This window comes from Odocoileus virginianus, chromosome 7 (assembly GCF_023699985.2).
Source record: "Odocoileus virginianus isolate 20LAN1187 ecotype Illinois chromosome 7, Ovbor_1.2, whole genome shotgun sequence".
NCBI lineage: Eukaryota > Metazoa > Chordata > Mammalia > Artiodactyla > Cervidae > Odocoileus > Odocoileus virginianus.
In genome coordinates this window covers 76535067-76557612 of record NC_069680.1, presented here as the reverse complement: position 1 = coordinate 76557612, position 22546 = coordinate 76535067, and the positions used below count along the sequence as shown (strand labels likewise).

The following is a 22546-nucleotide window of genomic DNA, read 5'->3' as shown; positions in this document are numbered from 1 at the left end:
CTGAATTGATTCAGATTCTTTCCTCCACAACCCAGAGGGACTTGGGAGAAGTGTGATTTCCTTTTGAGCACACGGCACAGGTACCAGTGATTACATCGGGACTGTCAGGGCCTGACTTGGGTCCCAGTCATCCTTGATGGTGGCTAGGGTCTCCCTCATCTTTGCTGCTCCAGTGCTAGTAGAGAGCCTGGCCCGAGAAGGCAGGGACACTGCGATTGTGGTGGGTGAGTGCTGAGGCCACTCTGGTCCGAGTGGAGACCGTGGGTAGCCGCCCAATCGTGATGGCAGACCTGGAGGGTACGACTCTCTACTCACCAGCACAGACCCGTCACTGCCCACAGAAGATAAGAGTCCAGGGACAACACCTCGTCTGCAAACTTGTTTCACTTTTTACAAGGTGATCAGAAAATAGCCTTCAGAGGAAACTTTCATCAGTAAAGAAAACCCATTCTATTCAAATAAATATTTCTGCAAGATTGCCTTGGGTTGCTCCTCAGCCGTTTCCCCCCTAAGGTGAGCCGGAAGGGCTGCTGGGTCTGAGCGACGGTGGGGTGGCCCCTGTGTGACCTGACCTAGAAGGGGATGTGCTGGGTGGTATGCTTGCCAGCCAGGGCTCAGTGGGGCACAGCGTTTCTAGGGGCCTTAGTTGTGCTCAGGGTGTGAGCCGGCCCTTGAGGAGAAGTGGGTGGGATGCTGCGGGGAAGGCTTGTTAGGAATCAGGCTGGACACACGTGGGTTCCAGGGTCAGGGGAGAAGGACAGGGAGGCAGGGAGGGAAGGAGTAAGGAAGAGGAGTGGGTCCGGGATCCAGGAGCTCTGAAGGGATTCTGCTTATGTGAGCAGAGCAGCGCCCTCCCAGGGAGATGAGCCCCTCAGGATCCTGGCTTCCTCACAAATTTTAGGGATCTCAAACGGCTGAGTATGAGTTGATGTGCGTATGTGTGTGTGTGATTGTTCAGGGGGAGAGGGAAGTAGCTTTTCTGGGTTTGTTGTGGGGTCAGGGGCGGGTTTGCCCACTATGATTCTCAAGAAATGCCTTCTGTGGCAAAGTCCTCTAGGTCGTTGGTAGAGATGATGCCCAGGCTTGGAGCATCACCCCCCTCCTGCCCTGCACTCTGGGAAGGCCCCTCGGGGCGCCGGCATGCAGAGGGCTGGGTGGGGTTGCCAGGAGCCTCAGAGGGCAGCTGCAGGACCACATCGTGGACGCTCTGGGGCCTGAGGCCGGCCGCCTCGGCGGTGTGAGGGCGCTGCCTTAGGAAGGTGGGGGCAGAGAGCTGAGAGGAGCAGCGCAAGGGCATCAGAGCCGTCACGGGCAGGGGCCGGAAGCCGGGGTACAGCACGTAGGGAGCAGCAAGGGCGTCCGGTGGGGTTGGCTCAGGGGAACCCCCCTCAGAGGATGGGATGGAGACCTTGACGTATTTGCCTGTCTCTGGGTCATAGAAGGTCTTGATTTTCACCTGGAGCGGCAGATCGAAGACAAAGTACTCTCCAGACTGGGGGTCTTGGAGGACCTTCTGGGTGGCAGGGTAAGGGGGCTGGGGTGTAAGGGACTGGGGCCCCCCAGGCCTCCTCTGGACTGGCTCTGAAAAGGCGGACACGGAGTGGCGATGCAGGGGAGGGGGCAAGGAGCGGACCACGGGGAACCTGGGATGGGGCCTCTCTCTGGGGGACAGTGGCCTATGCTCTGAGTCCTCGGGGTTCAGCTTTTCTTCCCGGCGTTCCCCATGCTTTTCCTGTGGCTGGTCGACCTTCCTCCTCTTGCTTGCCAGCTTCTTTGCCCGCCGTAGGGCCTTCTCTGTTTTGGGTGGGACGGCAGGTGGCTTGCCAGCCGCCCTCTCCACCCGAGCAGGAGGCTCTGGCTTCTCCAGGAGGCCGGCTGAGCTGGCGGCCACATCCAGCAGAGAGCCTCTCGGAGAAAGCGTCCTGAGGTCTTCGGCTGACAGCTCCAGCTGGGGGTCAGAGCCAGGTTCCCACGCCAGGGCGTGTGTCAGGTCCTCCCTCCGGGCCACCCTGCCAGGGCTGGGGCTGACCCAGGGGCTGCTGCGGGGAGGCTCCCCTGGCAGCAGGCCAGGCTCACTAGGGGCCTGGGAAGCATCGTCCCAAATGCTGCTGGCAGCCGGGGAACATGCACTACTCTCCTCCAGTGAGCTGGCATTGGGGGAACCCGCCAGTTCACTGGTGACCCATCTTCTCCCTGGGGGCCCTGCTCTGGGGGCAGACAAAAAGTGACTATTGAAGCCTTGCACCTGCTCTTCCCAAAAGGTTCCCAGCTGCTGTGGGGGTAGCTGGTCTTCTGGGTCATCTTCTGGCAAAGTGATGGTAGGGATGCACCTTGGAGCATCCAGCTTCACCGGGTCTGTTGAACCGCTCTTGCCATTGTTCACCATAACTTTCTGTGTGGCCTCTTGGGGTTGCTTCAGCCCCTGGCCCTCTCCTGTGAGTGGAGAAGATGGAACATACCACTTTGGGGTTGCCTGGGAGGTCTCCGACCTGGCGGCGCTGGGCTCCCACTCGTGGCCCTCCAGCTCCTCACAGGCCACGCCCTTCACATGTGTTCGCCGTGCACCGGTGGGTGTCAGCGTGCTGGGCATTTCCTGGCTCTCAGGAGCACAGGGACCAGCATCCCCGCCCCAGCCTGGCCTTGGCAGTTCTTCCTCTTTGTAGCCACTTCCCAGTGGGGACTCCGAGGACATGGACCTCAGGAGGGGCAGCATGATGGGTTTGATCACAGGGGTGGCCCTCAGGGTGTTATCTTTAATTGCGAAGAGTATATGCTTGTTTGAAGTGGAAGCTGGTGAAGGGGCAAGGCCTTTGGCATGTGAAAGACTTTTATCTGACTTACTTCCCCCGGTCCCAGTGCCTCTGAAATTAGCTTCCTCCCTTGGCGCCTTCCTGGGGCTACCTCCCGGCAAACTTTCTTCTTCTGGCAAGGATTCCCGCTTGCTGTGCTCCTCCACGCATGCGTTCCCGTTACTCACGACACCGTACTCTAGCTCATCTTCCTCCATCACTTTCTCCTGCTCATCCTTCCGACCGTCACCTGCACTCATGTCGTTCCTGCCATCTTCCTGCTGGGTCTCTGTGAACCACGTCTTCTGCTGATCCTCGAACGAGGCAAAGGACTGATCTGAAGAGCTGGTGCTGAATTTGGCCTTACTTTTGAGGCCTGGCATAAAATCAGATTGGCTGTCGCTATAAAACACATCTTCTTCCTCGGGAGAAAGGGGCCCTGGGGAGAATTTCGGGTTGAAGTTTGGATTCTGAAGTCCTGCCTCTCTCTCGGGTTCTGTCTCTTGAGAGATGGATCTCAAGAATCCATTCTCTAGGCCGGGGGTCTTTGGGGTCTCCGCAGCCTTCCCTGCCTCAGGATCTTCGCTGCAAAGTTTCAGAGACAGATGCTTCCTGCGGCGGCGTTGCCTGGAGTCCGGACGCCAGCCAGGCCTGGTGTCGCCCATCTCCAATTCTCCATTGGTATCATCCTTCTCAAAGTTGTTCCTGTTGGCAGCCTCGCCGTTGACACAGAAGGGGGCTTTGGTGATAGTTGATGGTGAGGTGGGAGTTAGGTAGTTGTCTGCAGAGGCTGTATCAGGGTCAGCTTTGGGGTCCTTCTGGGTACTGATGATTGGCACAGAAGGGCCATCACCTGGGGTCTCCTTAGGGAGCTCATCTGGAGGGCTTTCCTCGAGCCCGTTGGGAAGGAGTCCACCGTTGCTCAGGGATTCTTGCTTGTCTCTGATTTTCTCATCCAGGCCTTTCACGAGAGGCGAGGGACTGTACGTGCTTTTTACACGCTTCCGCACATCTTTGAGGTTAAACAGCAGGCTGGGGGCTTTGGATTTGTAGCTGTCCCGGGACTGACATTCACTGGGCTCCTTCTCTTGGTATCCATTTAGCTGTCCTGGGGGTGAAGGGGTTATCTCCGCTGGCTGGCTGTCAGATGACTCCAGGACCTGTTTGGTGGGTATGACAGGGGTCAGAAGCTTACTGATGTTGAAAGGAGGATCGTAATGCTCGTGGGGCTCCACAGGCACGTCAAGAGCATCCTGTTCTGGAAACTGCGCCTGGGGATTGTGCTTTGTATACAAGGCTGGGCCTCTCCAGTTGGTCTGTTTCTTCTCTTCCGAAGCATCTTGTAGACTGTCTTTCCCTCCCCTGCCAGACTTTGGTTTCCTCCAGGGGGCATGGGTCGGTTTCAATGGAGGAGGGTCAGGCTGTGAGCTGGAAGTTTTTTCTTCTATAGCAAATACCTGGGCTCCCAAATCCCTCGACACCCAGGTTCCAGATGTGGAGAGCGTCCCTGCAGCCATCTTGTTCTCTTCCTGACCGCAGTTGGCCCGGACATGGCAGGGGGAGGTTTTGTGCTCAGGGGCCGGGGGCTCTCTTAACAAGGGTGTGTCCTCATAATGCTTGAGAGCCTTGCTTTCTGGGACAGCGTCAGCGGCATCCTTCCTCTCGGGTAGCCTTGGCTGGTGGGCATTCCATGACTCAAAAGCACTGTTCTCACTATGGAGAAAGGTCCCTTTGCGAGCCCACTCCTGGCTCCTTCCAGGCTCACCAGTGGCTGCCTTGTGGGCAGGAGAGGGGAACTTTGGCTCAAATGAATTGGCTGCATGTTCAGGTGTTGGGAGGAAGCTGCCGGGGCCGTGACTGGCCATTTCGGGTTTCTTGGGGGCTTCCTGCTCTCCGTGCTTCCGGCCAGGCTGGTGGCTGGTCTGATGGGTGCTGGAGACTTCAGCAGGCACCCTCCTCACGGTCAAAAAGGCAGAATCGAAACAGAAGTTGACGCCGCTTTCTGGAAGAGGAGCAAATTTGGGGGGATTTTTGAGAGCTGGAGGCTTGCTGGCAGGAGGCCTGCTGTCGCAGCGTTGGGTCTCGGTCCTGTCGAAAGATTTGATCAGAGACGACACTTTGGAAATAGGCTTGTTGCTGCTCCTCAGGCCAGAAACTGGCACTTCTAGTCTCCTCTGGGCTGGTGTCAGTGGGGGGCTGCTTTTGGGGTACTTCTCCTCCCCTTGAGCGTACTTGGGCAGCTGTTGGAATGTGGCTGCCCAGCCTGTATGCTCAGTACCTTGGGACGGTAACTGACTCCAGATGCCGCTTTTCCTGTGTGTGTGGCTCACCGTTCCCTGGTGAAAATTCCTGAACACCTGGCGGGTGATATCTGGGGACAGGGCCAGGTCGGAGTCATGGAAGGATGCGTCCTCTGAGATGCACAAGCTCCGGAACGCGCGGTCCGTGAGGCTGCTCACCTCCTTGTCTGCATCATCCAGCACACTGCCAATGCTTGAGGAGTCGCTGAAGCCATCCGTGCACTTCTTACTCCCCTGCATCGTCTGCCAGCCAGGAAGCCTGTCCCTGTCAGCCAGTGAGTGCCTCTGGGTAATGATTTCAGAAGGGTTGGATGCAGCTCTCTTCCCACAAAACTAGAGCTTCCTGATGATCAGATGCAATTGCAAAGTGGGAATTTCTTTTTCTCTGCAAAGGGAAGAAGTGCAGGGTATGAATATGATACCCAACTTAGCGGCATCATATAAGATAACATGCTGCTGTGGATGGGCAAGGGTGCCTGTGATGGTTGATTTTACATGTCAGCCTGACTGGACCATGGTGCCCAGGTTTTGGTTAAATGCCAGTAAAGCAGTTTATACTCCACAGTGTGAGTGGGCCTTGTCCACAAGGCTGAGAAACCCTGAGCAATAGGCAATCCTACTTCTAGTCTTTGGACTGGACTTGCAACATCATCTCCCACTTGGGTGTCCAGCGTGTTGGCCTGCCTGAAGATATTAGACTTGCCAGCCCCATTGTGACATGAGCCAGTTCCTTACAATAATCTTCTCCCTCCATGTACACATACATACACACACACACACACACACACACACACACACGCACGGGTGTATATATATATATATAACAATAGGATATATCTGTGTGTGTGTGTATATGTATGTGTATATGTGTGTATATATTGATTCTGTTCCTCTGGAGAACCCTGACTAATACAGTGCCTCAAGTCCAGATGTGTCATTTTTGCAGAGAGAACTTCTCCGGCATTCCATGGGGGTGTTTCGTCCTTACTGTCTGTTACAGTGCCTGGTTCATTTCCTTTGTGGTCCTGAGCACAATCTAAAATAAAATGTACTTCTTTCTTGACTAGCCTCTCCTTAGCCTATAAGAACCAGGTGCTCAGGAGCCACTAGACTGTCTGCTTGCTGACTGCCCTGGCCCCAGAGCCACCCCAAGAGGACACAGACGCTACAGCCTGCCTCGCCTGGGATCTTTGACTCTCTGACTTGCCCTTGGGTGTGGCCAGCGGGAGGTGCTGGCAGGAGCCTGGACTGAGGGGGACCCAGCATGCCAGGCGTTTCTGTCCCTCTGCTTGCTTCCTGCTCTGACTGTGGGTGGGGTCTGGGCAGGACTGCAGTCTTCTCTAACCTCGGCCCCTGCCCTGGGCTCTGATTCTCCCTGCTGCCCTTACCCTGGCTGTCACTTCCTCAGTGACTCCACCTCCTGCGGTCTCCCCATTTCTGCCTACACTTCTGTTATAGCCCCTTCATTACATTCTTTTCTTCTTCCTTTTAAAATTGTGGTGACATACACAGGACACAAAATTTACTCTCTTCACCATTTTAAGTGTACGTTTCAATAGCATTAAGTGCATTCATACTGTTGTGCAGTCATCACCACCATCCATCTCCAGAACTTTTTCATCTTGCAAAACTGAACTCTGTACCCATTGAATAATAACCCCCATTCTGTCCTCCCCAAGCCCCTAGAAACTACCATTCTTCTTTCTATATCTATGAATCTGACTACTCCAAGGTACCTCATTTGTGTGGAATCAGACAGTATTTATCTTTTTGTGACCAATTTATTCACTTAGCATCATGTCCTCAAGGATCACCCATGCTGCAATATGTGTCAGAATTTCTTTCCTTTTCAAGATAACGTTGCATTGTATGTATATGTCACATTTTGTTTATCCATTCATCTGTCAGTCGACACTGAGGTCGCTTCCACTTTTTGGCTATTGTGAATTATGCTGCTATGAACATGGGTGTCTGAATATCTGTTCAAGATCCTACTTTCAATTTTGGGGGGCACATACTCAGAGATGGAATTGATGGGTTGCATGGTCGTTCTAGTTTTAATTTTTTGAGAAGTCAGTATGCTATTTTCCACATCAGCTGTGTCATTTTATACACCTGCCAACAGTGCACAAGAGTTCCGATTTCTGTTTTTGTTTTTTTCCCGATATTTGTGGTTGTGGTTGTTCAGCCACTCAGTTATGTCCCGCTCTTTCCAACTCCATGGATACAGCACGTCAGGCTTCCCTGTCCTTCACTCTCTCCTGGAGTTTGCTCAAACTCATGTCCACTGAATCGATGATGTCGTTGATTTTTTTACAGTAGCCATCATAACACGTGTGAGGTGGTTCATTGCATTCCTTTCTGGATTCTTTCCGAGGATGCTGCTTCCTGATTGGGAGCCTGATCACTATTAGTGGGTATATACCTCTGATGCCTAGAGCAGGCCTGGCCAGGGCTGGGGACGAGCATGTGAAAAGTTAGATAAAATAGCAGGTATAGACCCTAGACTGGGCTCAAGTGGGGGGCATTTGGGACAGTGAACTTCTAGCAGGGTGCTGTGAGCCTCAGCTGCCAGATGAAACACTCACACAGCCTTCCCATTCATGTTAGCAGAGGAAGCTGGAGAGGCGGCATGTCCCTGCTAGCCTGGCTGGCCTGCACAGTAAGCATAGGGGCCTGAACTGGCCTGCTAGGGATGGAGAATGAAGATGCTCCACCAGGGTAGTATGGCCGCACGTCAGGCCAAATCCCATCCTGGCTCCTCGTAGAAGGTAACCTAAAGGTGTCCCACAATGGCCCGATGCTGCCATGCTAGCAGCTCTGATCTAATCCCGGAAGCTGGCCTTCCTCAGAGTTTTCTGCTTCCTGTCTCTTGACCACAGTGCTCTGGTAGGCTTCTGCTGATTTGTTGGCAGGTTGACTTCTTTTTATGAATGAAAGGGCTGAGTTGGGGCTGCCAGAGAAAGCAAAGGACCTCAAGTTCTAGTAAACTGGATGAGCTGATGAGGCACCACTGACTGGCCCTGGAAAAGACTATCTTTACGTGCCTTGAAAATTGGTGCTTTTGCTCCCCAGAAAGAACAGTAAGTGCCATCTAGAAGGCACGTGAAAGGGGAGAGCAGCCGCCTAGCCCCCGCACCTGGCCCGCCTCACCCCATCCCCACCTCCTCTTCCCTCTTCTGCTTTGGCTCAAAAACCTGCAGAGGCTAATGCTCATGATCTCAGACCCCCAAACAACTAGTTCTGACCACAGGGGTGGAAGCATTCAGATGTCTGGGGAAATGATTGCCTTTCTGATCAAAGGAACGATCCCCATTGTCTCACTCTCTTAGTGCCCCTTCTTCTTGCTTTATTGCACACAAGAAAGCTGAAACTGTCTGTATTTTTTTATTCGCTGGAGTAGGAAAGAGCAGCCCACTCCAGTGTTCTTGACTGGAGGATTTCATGGACAGACGAGCCTGATAGGGATTGCAGAGTCCATGGGATTGCAGAGTGTTGGACAGCACTCAGCGACTGAGTGCACACACACACACACACGCATGCACACACACACACAATTCAACTTGTAGCACTGAGGTGTTCACTTTGCAGCCCTGAGGGAGAAACAACTCTGACTCAAGGTGATTTGCTGAGGACTGCCTGGCGGACAGAAGAATATTCCTGAGTCCTTGATGATGCTGCAGGGCTGTGAGCCTGGGCCAGAACCACCCCCTCCTCTGGAATCTGTGTTATTGGGGTAAGTTGGGGGCCCTCCCTGGCTTCAGCCACTGTAAGTCAGGTTTTCTGTATCTTGAGGTCTTAATGAGAGAGTCAGGGAGTCTTCTGGTATCCTGAATGCCAGGGTTTTGACCTCAACAATGACTGAACTCAGTAACACTGGGGTTTCTCTACTTCCACAATAACATGGAAATAGGATACTTGGGGATCTAAATTAGAATCTTAGAGTTAAGTATATACCCCCAGTCAATTAAATACCACCTACTACTAGCAGATATTTATTATTTTTAAACGCTCATCTTCCATCCCCTCCTTTGAGTGAGAACACTTGATACCTTTTGGGAAGTTTCCTCCCCTCTTGGCCTTCAGTCTTCATGGGGCTGAAAGTCAAGGAGCCTGCAGAGACCTCTCAGGGCAAAGGGCACATATGAGACCCAGAGAAGCCTATGGCACTGTTTCTCCTGGAGCAATGTGAGGATGAAGCCTCCCTGCCCATCTTTGTCAGCGGCAGCACCTTCTTTTTGTTCTTTCTCGGCTTGGAACTTCAGCCTTCACCTTGAGTCTACAAGAGTTCCCATTTCCTTTTAATACTTATCTGTTTCTGATTTATTTGACTAGTTTCTGTTTCTGTTGATGGACCAAAAAACCCAAACTGATCTAGGGTTTATGTTAGAATTCCAAACAGTTAACAAAAGCTGATCACTGGTATTTAGATTATTCAGAAAATAACCACATTCCTTCTGCCTCAGGAAGAAGAGAGACCTCCCTCTTGCTGGCTTCATTCAGATACATTCTTCCACTCTTACTTGACTGACCTGGGTTCAATGGGATGATCATAAAGCTGGCTTCAGCTTCCCCATTCCCACGCCCTAATCTCCCAGATACTCGGTGGAACCTTCAGCATAGTAACTCAAACTGAAAAGTTTCCAGGGCCTGGCTCTTGAATTAGTTCCATACCTGTTACAGGAGTGGGGACTGCTGGTGCCTGCCTTGTTGGGTTTTAGGATCTGTAGTTTTAAAACTTCTTTTCACGCTGACATTTGTTGACATTGCTGCTCATCTAGAGAGAAGAAGAAAAGTAATCTTGTTAGAACCCCTCAGGCCAAAAAACCAAGCAGGCATTCAGTGCAAAAGATACCTTTAAATATCAGCAATACAATTGGCTTTCAATTTTGTTTTAATTTCACATTTGAACTCAACAAAATTCCAAATGTAGGCAAGGTAGTTTTATATCCCTTCCAATGTTCATGAATTTGTGTCTGGCCCAAGAAACCTTAAGAAACCTGTTTCAAGCCTTTGGGATTTTTACTATGATTGGCTTAGTTGTGAAATCACTTTTTGCTAGTGATTTGCTTTGGGCCTTTGGCCCAAATGCCCTTTTCCCGTGTGAAATAATAACTCAGGTTTTGCAGTAAAGAGAATTAGAGTGGTTGAACTTGAATCCACTCACAAGGAAGAAGTGTTCAATTTATTGTTGGCAGAAGCCTTGGGTATCTGTTTGGACAGCTAAAAGAACCCAAAAGCTGCCCAGGAGAATTTTAAGAGTATTCAGAATGAAGTGTGAACTAGTTAAAATAAATTCACTGTGCACACTATAAATGCAGACCACTGGGGCTTCCAGAAGACTGTCTTCATCTTGTAGCTCCTGGATATTAATCCAGTCCACAGTAGCTTATTAATAATATTAATAATCACAATAGCTCAAATTTGTAGAGTGCATTTCTTTGGAGATGCCCAGAGGCACTTTGTGCTGCTCACTATTTGGCTAGCCGCCTCCCTGACACCCGAGGCTATCCTTTGTGTCCTGACCACAAGCTGGATTCACCTTTTCCATAGCTCATGCCATATTGTCACACATCATAATCCAGGTGTCATAGGAACTGATGGTTGCTTCATTCGCTCCTCAATTAGAAAATTCCACGAGTCCAGGAAGGGAGTCTTATTTGCCCTCATATACCAAACATACCAACACAGAAGCTGGATAAATGTTTGTGGCAACGCTCTAAATTGGGTGTCTTCAATTTGAATTTTAATGGAAGGCTAACAGACACAGAAAAGAAGCAAAAGAGAGAAGTTCTGTTGAGCAGAACCCCTGGCCTTGGGTCTTAAGGTGACTTAGAAAGCTCAGATTTGTGTCACTAACTAGAGAGCACACTCCTCTGTCTGCAGCTTCCCCTGGGTACAACTTCAGGATGAGGGTGAAATCAGTGCCTGTCACATATGGACAAGACAGAGGTGCAGAAGGCCATGCTGCCATTTATGCTGTGGACATTTAGGGAGATATCACTCTGTGCTGGGGGTCACAGACTCACTGTCATTGCTGCTGAAACACGTTTTTCAGAGGCCAGCACAAAACCATCCTGCTCCCTGCTTTCGATTGTTTGAAGGAAGCCAACCTCAATGGCTGAAAAGTCTGGCTCATAAGAGCATTTTTCAGGTGAAAGAGTGCAGCTTCCCTCAGGCAACACGAATGAGGCAAAAGAGCATACTGTCAAATCATGCTGTAAACAAGGCCTTGGAATCTGCCTTGATGAATATATAGAAACAAGAATGAATATTTATTCATGGTGTGGTAAGTTCCTATTTATGTCTATGCCTTCAAAATCAATTCGTTCTTTTAAATGCTTCCTGACTCCTCACCACCTATTATTCCCTTGACTTATTTACTCTGCCTTTAGTCTCCCCTCCCCCAGGGGGTTGCTCAAGGGGGAGCTTGGCTCCTCATCTGACTTAACTTCTAAGGTGCAATCAAGACTGTTGGCCACTATCTTCCTGGAAAGCTCTCCCATCTTTATTTGGGAGATGTACACACTTTACATCTCAGCCTAATGTTTCATCCCTTATCTTCCTCTCCTGGATGGTTGGATTTCCTCTGCACCTGGTCCTGGGACCTCTTCTCCTCTCCCTTGATGGGCTCACCAGGAGATTTTACCCACACTCGAGCTTCCATGCACTGATGGCATGTCCAGGCCAGGTCACCTGTTTTGTCCCAGCCTCTGTCTCCATCCGTTCCCTGAACAGCTCCACAAATTCACACATTTAATATGGAGCCCATGACCTTTCCATAGGCCAGTTTTTCCTTTGAGGGTCCCAGAAATCTGACTCACTGTGACTGCCCCCTCTCCCTCTTGCATGCCTTCCCTAAACCAAGCCATTTCCAGGTCCCACAAGTCTCATCTTTGAAAGGTCTCTTACCCCTCTGCACACTATTTCCACCTCCTTGGTCACTGTGTGGCCCCAGCTGCTGTCATGTCTCTCTTGGGTGATGGCAGGAGCCCACTGTCATTCTCTGCACCATACCCAGAAGCAGCTTTTAAAGAACAAATCTGTTCATGTCAACCTCTTGTTTAGAATTGACTAATAACTTCCCAGTTTGAAAGAATGAAAATCAATCTCCTTAAACAAGTCTCCCTTTCCATCCTTATCTTGGACTATTTTTCTCTTCATGCTTGGCTTTCCAACCACCCTGGACTTTTACCAGCTTCTTTGATATGCCATGCTACCTCCTGCCTCAGGGTCTTTGCACAGGTTGTTCCCTCTGCTTAGAGTTCTTTGACTCTACCTTTCTCCTGTTAACTGCTTAACTCCTATGTATACTTCAGAACCCAGTTCACAAGCCCCTTCAATAAGGCAGATTCCTCAGGCTAAGTTTCTCTGCTGTCTGCTTTCACACCACGCTATACCCCTTTCCTTTGAAGTACTTACTTTAATTATAATTAAGTGTTTAACTGGATTACTGTGAAATGCTTGTCTTTCCTGCCAGGCTGGATGCCTCCCTGTGGCAGGGGCCCATGTCTATCTGGCTCTCCAGTCTGTCTCCCTTTGTGGCATGGTGCATAGCACAAGAAATATCTGTTTACAAATTAGCAAATCCCTCGACTTCTGTCATGATATTATTCACACTATTGACTGGCTTAGTGGGACTTTATTGAAAGTGACTTATAATCCAGTAGTTCTAGAATTATCACAAATTTCAAATTAGTGAATTTGAACCTAGGTGACTTTAATTTTTCCTTTTGATTCCAAGCCCTAAAAGATATAAAATCTGCCCGTGGTGGGAGCTGGAAGCAGGCTGAGCAGATCATCCTTATGCTGGCCCACAGGCTGGCTGGCAGAAGGTGTTCACTCACACCATGGCATATACCAGTTAAGTTAGGGTTGAGTTTTAGGCTGAATATATGCTAGCATTTACATCAGGGAGAAATAAGTGACTTCACGACTTTGCCATTTTCCTGTTTGTCTCTCTAACGGCACTCAGGGCTCCATGTTGGGGAATGGTTTTGAATCTCTCTGGAGGGCTAGTGTCCAGAAAATAATTGTGAATATGTTAACTGTGGTGTTGATTACAGACACATTGCAAATGGTCATTAGCTGAGATGATACCTAAATTATGGGTGTCAGCAGGTGAAGTGTTGGCATCTGCCCTTATACAGACAACCCTGGAGCCTAGACAGACTTCTGAGAACTGCTCTCCCAACACTCCATCTGCAGATTCTGGATGCTGGGCAAGGGTCCTGCAAAGCACCAGAGTGCACAAGGGGAAATGGGGTCCCCAGCAGGAATGCATAGACAGGGTTTTCCAATTCAGCCTTCAGGGAGGGGCCAAAGGCTCTGGTGATACAACCATAGAGAAGACATGCATGGGGCAAACTGGGGCATGCATGCACTGCTGCTGTAGCCAGAGGCAGGGAGAATTATACTTGAAGAAGTGTTTTGTCTTCTTTTCATTACCAGGATCATCTTTTTGAATTAAAATATGTCAAACAAGCCAGATCTGTGGGAGCATCCCTATGAATCAGCTTTTTCTCACCGTGAGCAATGACATAGACTTTGCATGGTTGTTACTAAATTCTGGCTCTTCCAAAATGTTTTCTCACGTGATGCTTTTCCCCATATCATCCTGAACGATGCTGTTGAACTACTGTGGACTGGAATAAGTTATTTTGTGCAGGTATTTTTTTTTTTCTCTTTTGTTCTTTCTCGAATGTCTCACATTCAAGGCTCTCTAGTTGGGGGAGCCAGCAGTTCCCTCACACCCGTTCCTGCTTGGCCTGCAGGACCCTGGACTTACTTCCTTGGGGTGGGTCCTGGCTTACTTCCTTGGGGTGGTAGTCCCTCTGCCTGGAATGTGTCTCTCTGTTCCCCAGTCACCAGTTCCTGACCACTTCCTCCTCTCTTCACCTGTTCTTTATAGAATTCTAAAAAAATAAAAAAGTAAATATTCCACTTTAGCTGCTATGAATCCATCTTCCCAACAAAGCTTTGAGCTCCTTGGGGGTGAGGTCTCCGGCTGGTTCATCTCTGACTGACAGGATGCCTGTGGCATGGTGGCCATTCGTCAATGCTTTCAGCTGCCGTTGCTGAGTACGCTTCTTGGGCCACAAGGATGTGATGACAGAGGTTTGCGGCGAGTGTGCGGCCTGGGAAGGCAGAGACGAAAACTTTGGTGCCTCACGTTCTCCTGGTCTCTCACTGGATTCCTGGCCAGCTGCCAGCCCAGGCCTGACAGGTCAGGCAGCCCCACCCTACACCCCACCAGGCTCTGACAGGAAGTGCCCGGAGAAGGGGACCTGCTGGCGCCCCCTACAGACCCTGATCCAGTGTGGCAGGTCCATAGAACCCGAGCAGACTTGTGCCCCTGGGAGGCCCCAGCTCCTTACTCCTCCATGTGGCTGCACACTGTCAGTTCTGAGACGAGATAACAGGACCTCGGGATACTCCGTGCTGCATCGTCGCTGAGTGACAGAGGTGGGCTTGGGACCCCAGCCTGGCTGGTCTTGGAGCCGAGATGCAGCAAGGGAGGTTGCAGTTGGTGGTCTGGCATGGCTGGGTTGCCAGATTGAGCAAATTAAAAATATAGGACACTCAGAGAAATCTGAATTTCAGATCAAACAACGAACATATTTTACTATAAGTATGTCCTATATTTGGGCCATACTTTATATTAGTCAAATTTCTCTATAAAATTAATCATCCCATGTTTATGTTAAAAATAGGTACCCAGTGTTTATCTGAAATTCAGATTGCACTGGACGTCTTGTTTTTTCATCTGGCAACCTGAGGTCCTCACCAGCTTTTAGGACCCAAAGTGGATCACAGTCAGAGGAAGCCAGTCCTGTGAGTCAATCCTGGGATGACTCATAGCTGCCTGTTACTCTGTAGTTTAGGACACACTCTGGGATCCATTATCACGTTTGATTCTTGTGACCCTGATGGAATGGCTTCAGCAGGTCTTTATTAGCACCATTTTCTAGGTAGAGAAAGAAAGGCGTGGAGAGGTACAGAGTATTGCTCAGTGTCACCCTGCATGTAAAAAAGAGAACTGGGGATGGGATTCAGCTCGGGTTCACCACTTGACCACCCCACACTTTCTCCAGCATGAAGCCCTGACCCCTCTGATCACTGCGCTCAGGCACAGAAGGGCGTGTCCTGGCTCCCGGACTGGAGCTCAAGGGAGAATTGGGGATCCTTGGAGAAAAGGATGGTTTATCATTCTGTTCACCTCCTAAGAACTTCACAGCTCAGTTTTTTCATGACAACAGCAGAAGCAGAAGTGGCGATTCGGCCGGTTGGCACAGGGTCCCGCCTGTCTGGGGAGGCTCTGGTGGCTGGTCCTTGAGAGCTGGGAGGGATGCTCTCCGGCTGCCGGGCAGGCCCTTCCCTTCTCCTTGTGTTCCTCCTGTGTTTGCACAGGAAGCCGCTGGGGTTTGCTTGGCTGCTGGGTTTGACCACTTGCCTGTAGTGTGGTTTTTGAGCTTGAGCTCTTTGGGTGGATTTAATTACCTTAATTGAATGGTGTTTTCACTTTTCAGTAAAGGAGGAAGCAGGAAGCCAGTGGAAATGACAGGGGTTGGCTTTATCACACCCAGAAGGCCCTAACAGATAGGAACTGATTCTTCTCGATCTTCTTTCTGGGTGGTTTTTTGAGACACCCAGGGGTTGTCTTGAGGAGCAGTTCGGTATACTGAACCATGACAGTTGACTTCTTCCAGCTTGTGAATGCAGAGATGTTGTACACACAGCCTCCACCACTTTACACTGGGCAGGTGCCCTGCTGGTCATTCTTGGGACAAGCTCTTGACCTCTCTGTATTTTACAGCAGTCTTACTGTTTCAGAGGCATGTCCTTGCCTATGTCCTAGGTTTTACATGGCAAAATCAACTTCCTCAGCTGGAAAGGGGTGTAGATATGTGTCAAGTGTCTACAGGGTGGCAGGCCCACTGCTCCCATCTTCCTGTCTTCTTTTATTCCTTATGGCCAGGAAACAGGCTCCCTGGGTAGCTTGTCCCATACAGATTGCTGGAGCTGGATCACACCTGCCTTTGGCTCCAGGGCCCTGCAGTCTGGCCTTCGGTAATTCCTCCCTAGCTAGTTCCCAGTGCAATGATTTCTCTTTCCTTATAACTCCTTTCTACTTTTGGAAATCAGAAACTTCAAGATCATTTATATTTTAATAGAGATCGATATGGACTCTCAGAAGCCACATTTGAAACTTGTTCCCACTTCCATTCACTCAGTACTTGTTCACTACTCTGGGTTCTAGTGCTGAAGATTCAGCCGAGGCAGGGTTCACTTGTGCCATCTCCTTGCAGAGCTGGGATGAACCAAGGGATGGCGCTAGGCTGCACTTAGACGGCTTTAGACTGGTTTCCATTGGGCAGTGTCTCCGAACCATTTAAAATGCACCTTTGATTTGCACACAGGTCATCGCACACCTGGTTTGACCATTTGGCTCCACTGGTGTGGCTCTTGGCACTCCAGGGTAGGGGGTTCTGCTTGCACCCTGGCCCAGCCTGGCTTAAATAAAACCCCAACCTAGGGGCTAGACTGGGAAACCAAGGGTTCTCACATGAACCCTGAGGCTTCTATGTGTTGGGAGAGGACAGGGCCAGCTTCATCCAACCCCAGGAACATGGTTGGTTGGCACTGGGGGCCCCAACAGCAGTGCCTATCTGGCATGCATCTAAATCCTTCCCTGAATCCATCATGTGTACAGGGGGCCTCATAGTCCTGCAGCATGTAGAAGTCCAGGGAATCCTAGGGATGTGACTGAAGAAACCAGCTCACCTGGACTTGCCAGGTGCAAGGAGCTGGCTGTGACCACAGGTCACAGGCCACTGTGGGTGTTCTCCTGCCCTTGGGAGAGAGCTGGGGAGCAGAGATGCTTTCTCTCTGGGACTCAGTGCAGCCTGACTCCCACTTCCGGCCACTGGTCCACTGTGTCTGGATGGGATGCTTCCTCAGGAGCCTCTGAGCATTGCCAGACCTGGGGCCATGTCTGGAGTTGGAGGCACAAGGAAGATTGGGTCTGATCCAACCAGCGCTCCCCACGACAGGAGGGTGCCAGCATCTGGCATCACACACCCGGGGGCATCCAGTTGCTGGAGATAAGCAGAGAAGCAAGGCACAGAGGCAGGGAGAGGAGGAGAAAGACGAGATGGGCTGGGTTCCAGCAACCTGCTTTTCAGTTCCGTTTTTGTTTCCTGATTGCGTGACCAGGGCGGGCAGAGCAATGTTTTGCTCTCTGGGGCAAAAGCCCTGCTTTGTAATGCTGACTGATTTTCCATGGCTGATTTCTGCTATGACCTGGCATCTGAGGCAGAGTTGGGGCGAGGCATGAACATGGGCTTGTGGAGTCTCTGAATCCTGCAGGCTCCCATCGGATTTGCAGTTGCTCTTATATCCTTGGGCAGGGCTCTCACTCCACAAAGGCTAACAGAAACACTGTTTCTGATCATTCCTAATGGCTGGCATTGCTGAGGATCACCCCTTAAAGCTCTTGGTGGCCAGATGGGTTGACTCAGTCAGGGCAGTCTTTGGACCCTCGCCTCCACCGGAAGGAGCTCAAGTCCAGCACTGGCTGCCTTCTTGGCACGGCTCCCCTGAGAGCTCTCTGCAGACACTGGGGGACCAGCCTCGGTGGCCAGATGCTCCTTGGATGAGGGGTACTGGGCTCTCTTGTGAGCTCAGAGGTGCCCCAGTTTACCTTTATAGGAGTGACTATGCTGCCATCAAAGGTAAAAGTAGGGGCAGAAGAGACCTGAGCCTGAACAACTGCCCTTGCCTCCTTCATGCCTTCCCAGAGAGGGGGATCAATGCCAGCCATGTGCCACTGCCAGAGGGGGCCGTAGGGGAGTTGATAGATCTGTAAAAGGCTAAGACATGAGAAAGGGCCAAACTGGGAGAAATGGTTTTGATGCTGAGCCCAGTGACCCTTTGGCCTCCTTGTTAGTTGCAACCCAAAGTCCAGGGGCCACACCACTGCCAGGCCAGGGCAGGGCAGCTCCCAGAAGGGGGCATACAGCTCTTCCAGAAATACAGGGGCCACCGAAATGCTGAGCCCACTCTGGGCCAGATCCCAGTGGTACTCTGCATTTGCTGACTACAACCTTGGCTAACTTACAGGGAGTCTGTGAGCCTCAGCCTTCTTGTCTGTAAAATGGAGCTAATGAACGTCCTGTGTATTAATAACAGGGCTTCTCAGCCTCTGTACCACTGACTTTGCCAAGGCCCCTGGGTCAAGATCACTGCTGGCTGAGTACTGCTTTACAGAAGAAAGGAGGACATTAGTAAGGCCTTTGGAGCATCCTTTGTTATTTCATTCATCCATTCCTTCCTTCCTTCCACCTTTCCCAGGAACATCCTGTCCTGTATTCTGGAAACGGTAGGAAGTTACATAAGATAGGAATAGACTAGGCTCTTCTGGGCAGCAGAAGGAGCTGGAGACCAGGGCGAGGTCCTATTCCAAAGCAGTGTCATTTCCGGCAAGTCACTTCACCTCTACCTACACTTGTGAAACTGGGACCATAAAAAAACTTCAGTTCTGCCCCCAACCCTGGTCAGCGGGGTGCAGCTTCCTATGCTGGAGTAGGCTGAGGAAAGGAATGGTCATGAAAGTAGCCCCCAAGGCAGCCACTGCTTGAGAGTCTCCAGATGCTCAGAGCCACCGGACTCACCAGGTCCTGGTCCTCCCCCAGCCCGGGGGCTACCTGCATAGAAGAAGACCCGCTGAGTCCTGTGAGCCCCAGCCATCCTGTCCATGAACTTTACCCACATGCAGGCTACTGGGCAGCAGGGAATATGTGCACAGTCTTTCTCTGTGTATGTTCCAGGAGCAGAGGTTTCCCACTTGTTTTTCCCTCAACACACAGCAAGAAATATCTATACGTTACAGCATACAATCAGCTTAGAGACATATAATTATACAAAACAAGGAAAATTCATGAAGCAAAACTTACTTTGCTTACATGGACCACTCTGATATTTTCATCCTATTCCATAGTAGTCTTTCATTGAAAAAAAAAAAATCTACGTGCAATGTGGTAAGTGATTTGAGGGCTCAATAATGAGTTATAGTCTGTAGTTTTTTTTTTTTTTTTTTTTTAAGCTGCCCTAGACCAGAATCTGATCATTCCTGACTACGCTCTGTTTGGAGTTGCCCAGCTTATCGTGATGCTAGGTTCTCATTTGGATGGAGAAATAGAGATCCAAGGCCCAAACGCAGTGACTGTTAGGGTCTGACCGGATTCATGCTGCTGGGGAGAGGAGAAGACCATCTGGGTGGTGGGTCCATGAGCCAGGCCTTGCCTTTCTGCTTCACTGCTGCCTCCCCAGTTCTGTACAGCACCTGAGTCTAACAGAGGGCCATTCATTTGTTAAGCAAATGAATGAATGAGTAAAAGAAATCCCTATATACAGAGCATCTGGCATGAGATAGGCACTTTATATACTGTATTATTGCTTACTACTTATTACATAATTAGGAAGCAGTTCTGTGAGTTAGAAATTACTGTTTTTTACAGAGGAAGACCTTGAAACCAGAGATGTTTAGTACTTGGTGATGCAGAGCTTGAACCTGGGGCTGCTGGAGAGGGAGAGGATCTCTGCATCCTACATTTAAAGAGGCACCTCCAGGAGCTTCTGATGCAGGCTGATGAACTGCACTTGGCACCACCCCACCCCACCCCTGGGCACCCTGTAGTCCCCCACTCCTGGTTCTCACCCTCAGGGTTTCCTGGAGCTCATCTTAAGACCCACAGCCACCCTATCCCCTGTCTTCTATCCTGTGCACCCCTTTCCACCTGGGAGTCCAGCTCTGGCAGGCAACCCAGCAAGGCTTTCAATAGATGGACACCTGATTGTTCACTTAAGAGCTGCGGAATCAGTTAGACTTTGGACAAGTCCCTCAGTCTGAGCCTCAGCCTTGTTTTTGTAACCTGGGGCTGATGGGAAGGTATAGCCTGGTCCTTGAGGAAGCCTCTATGGACTATGAAGTGGGTGTTACAGGGGCAACTGTAACTCCAGTCTGGAGAACCTTGTCCAGAGAGGAGGCTGCTTCAGAGACTTTCAGAGGAAGAGGCATGTGGGTTTGCTGGGATTGGGGTGTCCCTCAGGTAACCATCCTCTCTCCAGCCCCTGGGAAGAGAGCCAGGCCATATGAGAGGACACCCCTGGAAAGTAGCCCTGAGGGGAGTCCCAGGCTTGGGCAGAGAGAAGTAGTTCCAGGAAGAGCTCCTGGAACCACAAAGAGTTCAGAGGGGCACAGGGCTCCCCTCACCATCTGCAGACTTCGTTTCCCCATCTATAAATTGGCGCCACAGGCTGGGTGGCAAAGGCAGAGAAGCAGAGCTGCAAGAGCCACCGCAGCTTACCCGGCTCCTGCTAACTGCCACGAAGTGCACATCGGCCATCTTTCTCAGGGCCCACAACCACTGGCCGAGTTAGACAGGACCTGTGTCAGAGGAATCTGAGGTGAGGAAGCCGAGAATCAGAGAGGTTGAGCAACTTGCCCAAGATCACACAGCCAGGGAGTGGCAGAGCTGGGATTCGGACCCAGATCTCTGTGCCAAGCGGTTTTGCCCTCCTTGAGCAGCCAAGGTGGAGAAGGTTATGGGGTGGGTGTCTCCCTCTGCCATGGTGTGCCCCCCAGGATAAGAAAGGGTGGAGGTCTTTCTTGTAGCACCTTCTCTTCCCATGCCCACCTCTTCCCATCAGAGAGCATTTGCGTTACTAAAGCTAGAGAAGGCTCCTGCTGGACATGGCCATCCCGTAGGAGCAGCCAGCAGGGTGCCCTCTTCCTGGTCCCTGAACTGTCAGGAAGATATGAGTATTGGGGCTGGGGGAGGGGTGTCCCACGGAGCCCTTGGGAATCTCTAACCCCTCCCCAACCCCATAGACACATCAGAGCCCCACTGTCCCTGGCCTCCTCACTTCCTGCTGGAGGCTAGGACACAGAAGGGAAATGGCTGGTTGGTAAGTGACAGCTGTCTTTTCTCCAACCCATGTGGCAGCTGTGAGACCAGCTCTTCCAGGGAAGGAAAGAGAACTTGTCTGCTTTGGGGACACAGTCACGGAACTGACAAGCATCCCTCCTTCTTCACAGAATTCCTCATGAAGTGCTCAGAGTGGTGAGACAAAGAATTTGCCATCCAGGCGATCCTTCTAAAACAATTGAACAGTGCTCTTTAGACCGACAGGATTATTTAAAACAATGACTTGAGTTGAAGTGGAAAAAGTCAGTTTCTTGAAGTTCTCCTTGTTGAGATCAACAAGGAATCTTTTCTCTTTCTCTTTCATGAGACAGTGGTCCTCACTTCTCAGAATGCCCTGGAGGGCTTGTTAAACAGAGTTCTGAGCCCACCACAGAGATGCTCTCTCAGGATGTTGGGGCAGGGCTAGAGCATCCAGGGACACTTGGGATCACACTTGGAACACCACTGCCCTAAGCCTTGAGCTATTGGAGGTTGGACCTCTTTCTGGGAGGTTGTACTGATAAGTCATATGTTCTTGGGCCACTTGGGGTGCCTGGGGGTCAATGACTGGTTTGGGTTGTGTCTGCCTGGCTCTAGGCCTGGCTCTGGGCAGGCTGTGCATATACAGGTATAGAGATGAATCAGAAATGCTTCCCTCTCCAAGGGACAGTTGCCTGTCGGGGGAGAACAGGCAGAAATCAGTGCCAGCTGCAGGGTTCAGGATGTGGGAAGAGGGTGGTCTCTCCAGGCAGTGCTTGCTTGAAGGCAGCTTGGAAGGAGCTTTGCCGCCAGTCTGTGTGCAGGCACCCAGCTGGCTGCAGCCTCAGCACCCAGCAGAGGGGAATGGAAAAAACAGAGTCAGACTCTGTCCCATTTCCTAGCTCTGTGCAACCTAGGCAAGTTCCCTCCACCTCTCTGAGCCTCCCTTCATTCTCTGCAGCTGTCCTCACCTCTGTGGGTGATGGTAAAGGGTAGAGATGGAAAAGCGTCAAGGGCCCAGAAGAGACCTGCACAGAGTAATGATTCAGTAAATGGAAGCTTACACCACTAGAGACCTTGGGTTTTTTGAAACAGACTTCTCTCAGAAGGAATTAATATCTATCATCGTGGTGCAAATACCCGCCAACAGGATTGCAGGGTGAGCTCTGGCATGGAAAGACTCTAGTATGTGCTCACTAAATGCCACTTGCCACATTTCTAACCTTCCAGACGGGGGCGCTATAACATAGTGTGAAGGGTAAGGACTGAGGCCAGACCTCCTAGGGCATGGTTCTTGGCTGTACTGGTTGTGAGTGGCCCTAGGGAAATTACAAAACCTCTTTCTGCTTCAGTTTCCTCATCTGCAAAATGAGACTAAAGTAATACCTGCCTCCCAGGGTCCTTGTGAGGACCCAATGAATTCGTGTCTGTGAGGTGGCTGACACCTGGTAACTAACTGTCAACGTCTCGTTACCATCCTCACCATACAACCTACTCCAAGCCAGGGCTA

General features: G+C 50.8%; 1 protein-coding gene across 3 annotated transcripts in view; it reads right to left on the bottom strand.

Moving 5' to 3' along the window:
* Positions 1 to 366: 366 nt before the first annotated feature.
* Positions 367 to 22546, bottom strand: part of C7H10orf71 (chromosome 7 C10orf71 homolog) — a 51099-nt gene continuing 28919 nt past the window's right edge. For all 3 annotated transcript variants that reach the window (XM_020916252.2, XM_020916248.2, XM_020916250.2), the window contains exons 2-3: positions 9764 to 9866; positions 367 to 5474 (exon numbers count right to left, since the gene is read on the bottom strand). In XM_020916252.2, coding sequence (XP_020771911.2) covers positions 1025 to 5329 — 4305 coding nt within the window. In that variant the 5' untranslated portion in view covers positions 5330 to 5474; positions 9764 to 9866 and the 3' untranslated portion in view covers positions 367 to 1024. The remainder of the gene's footprint in view (positions 5475 to 9763; positions 9867 to 22546) is intronic.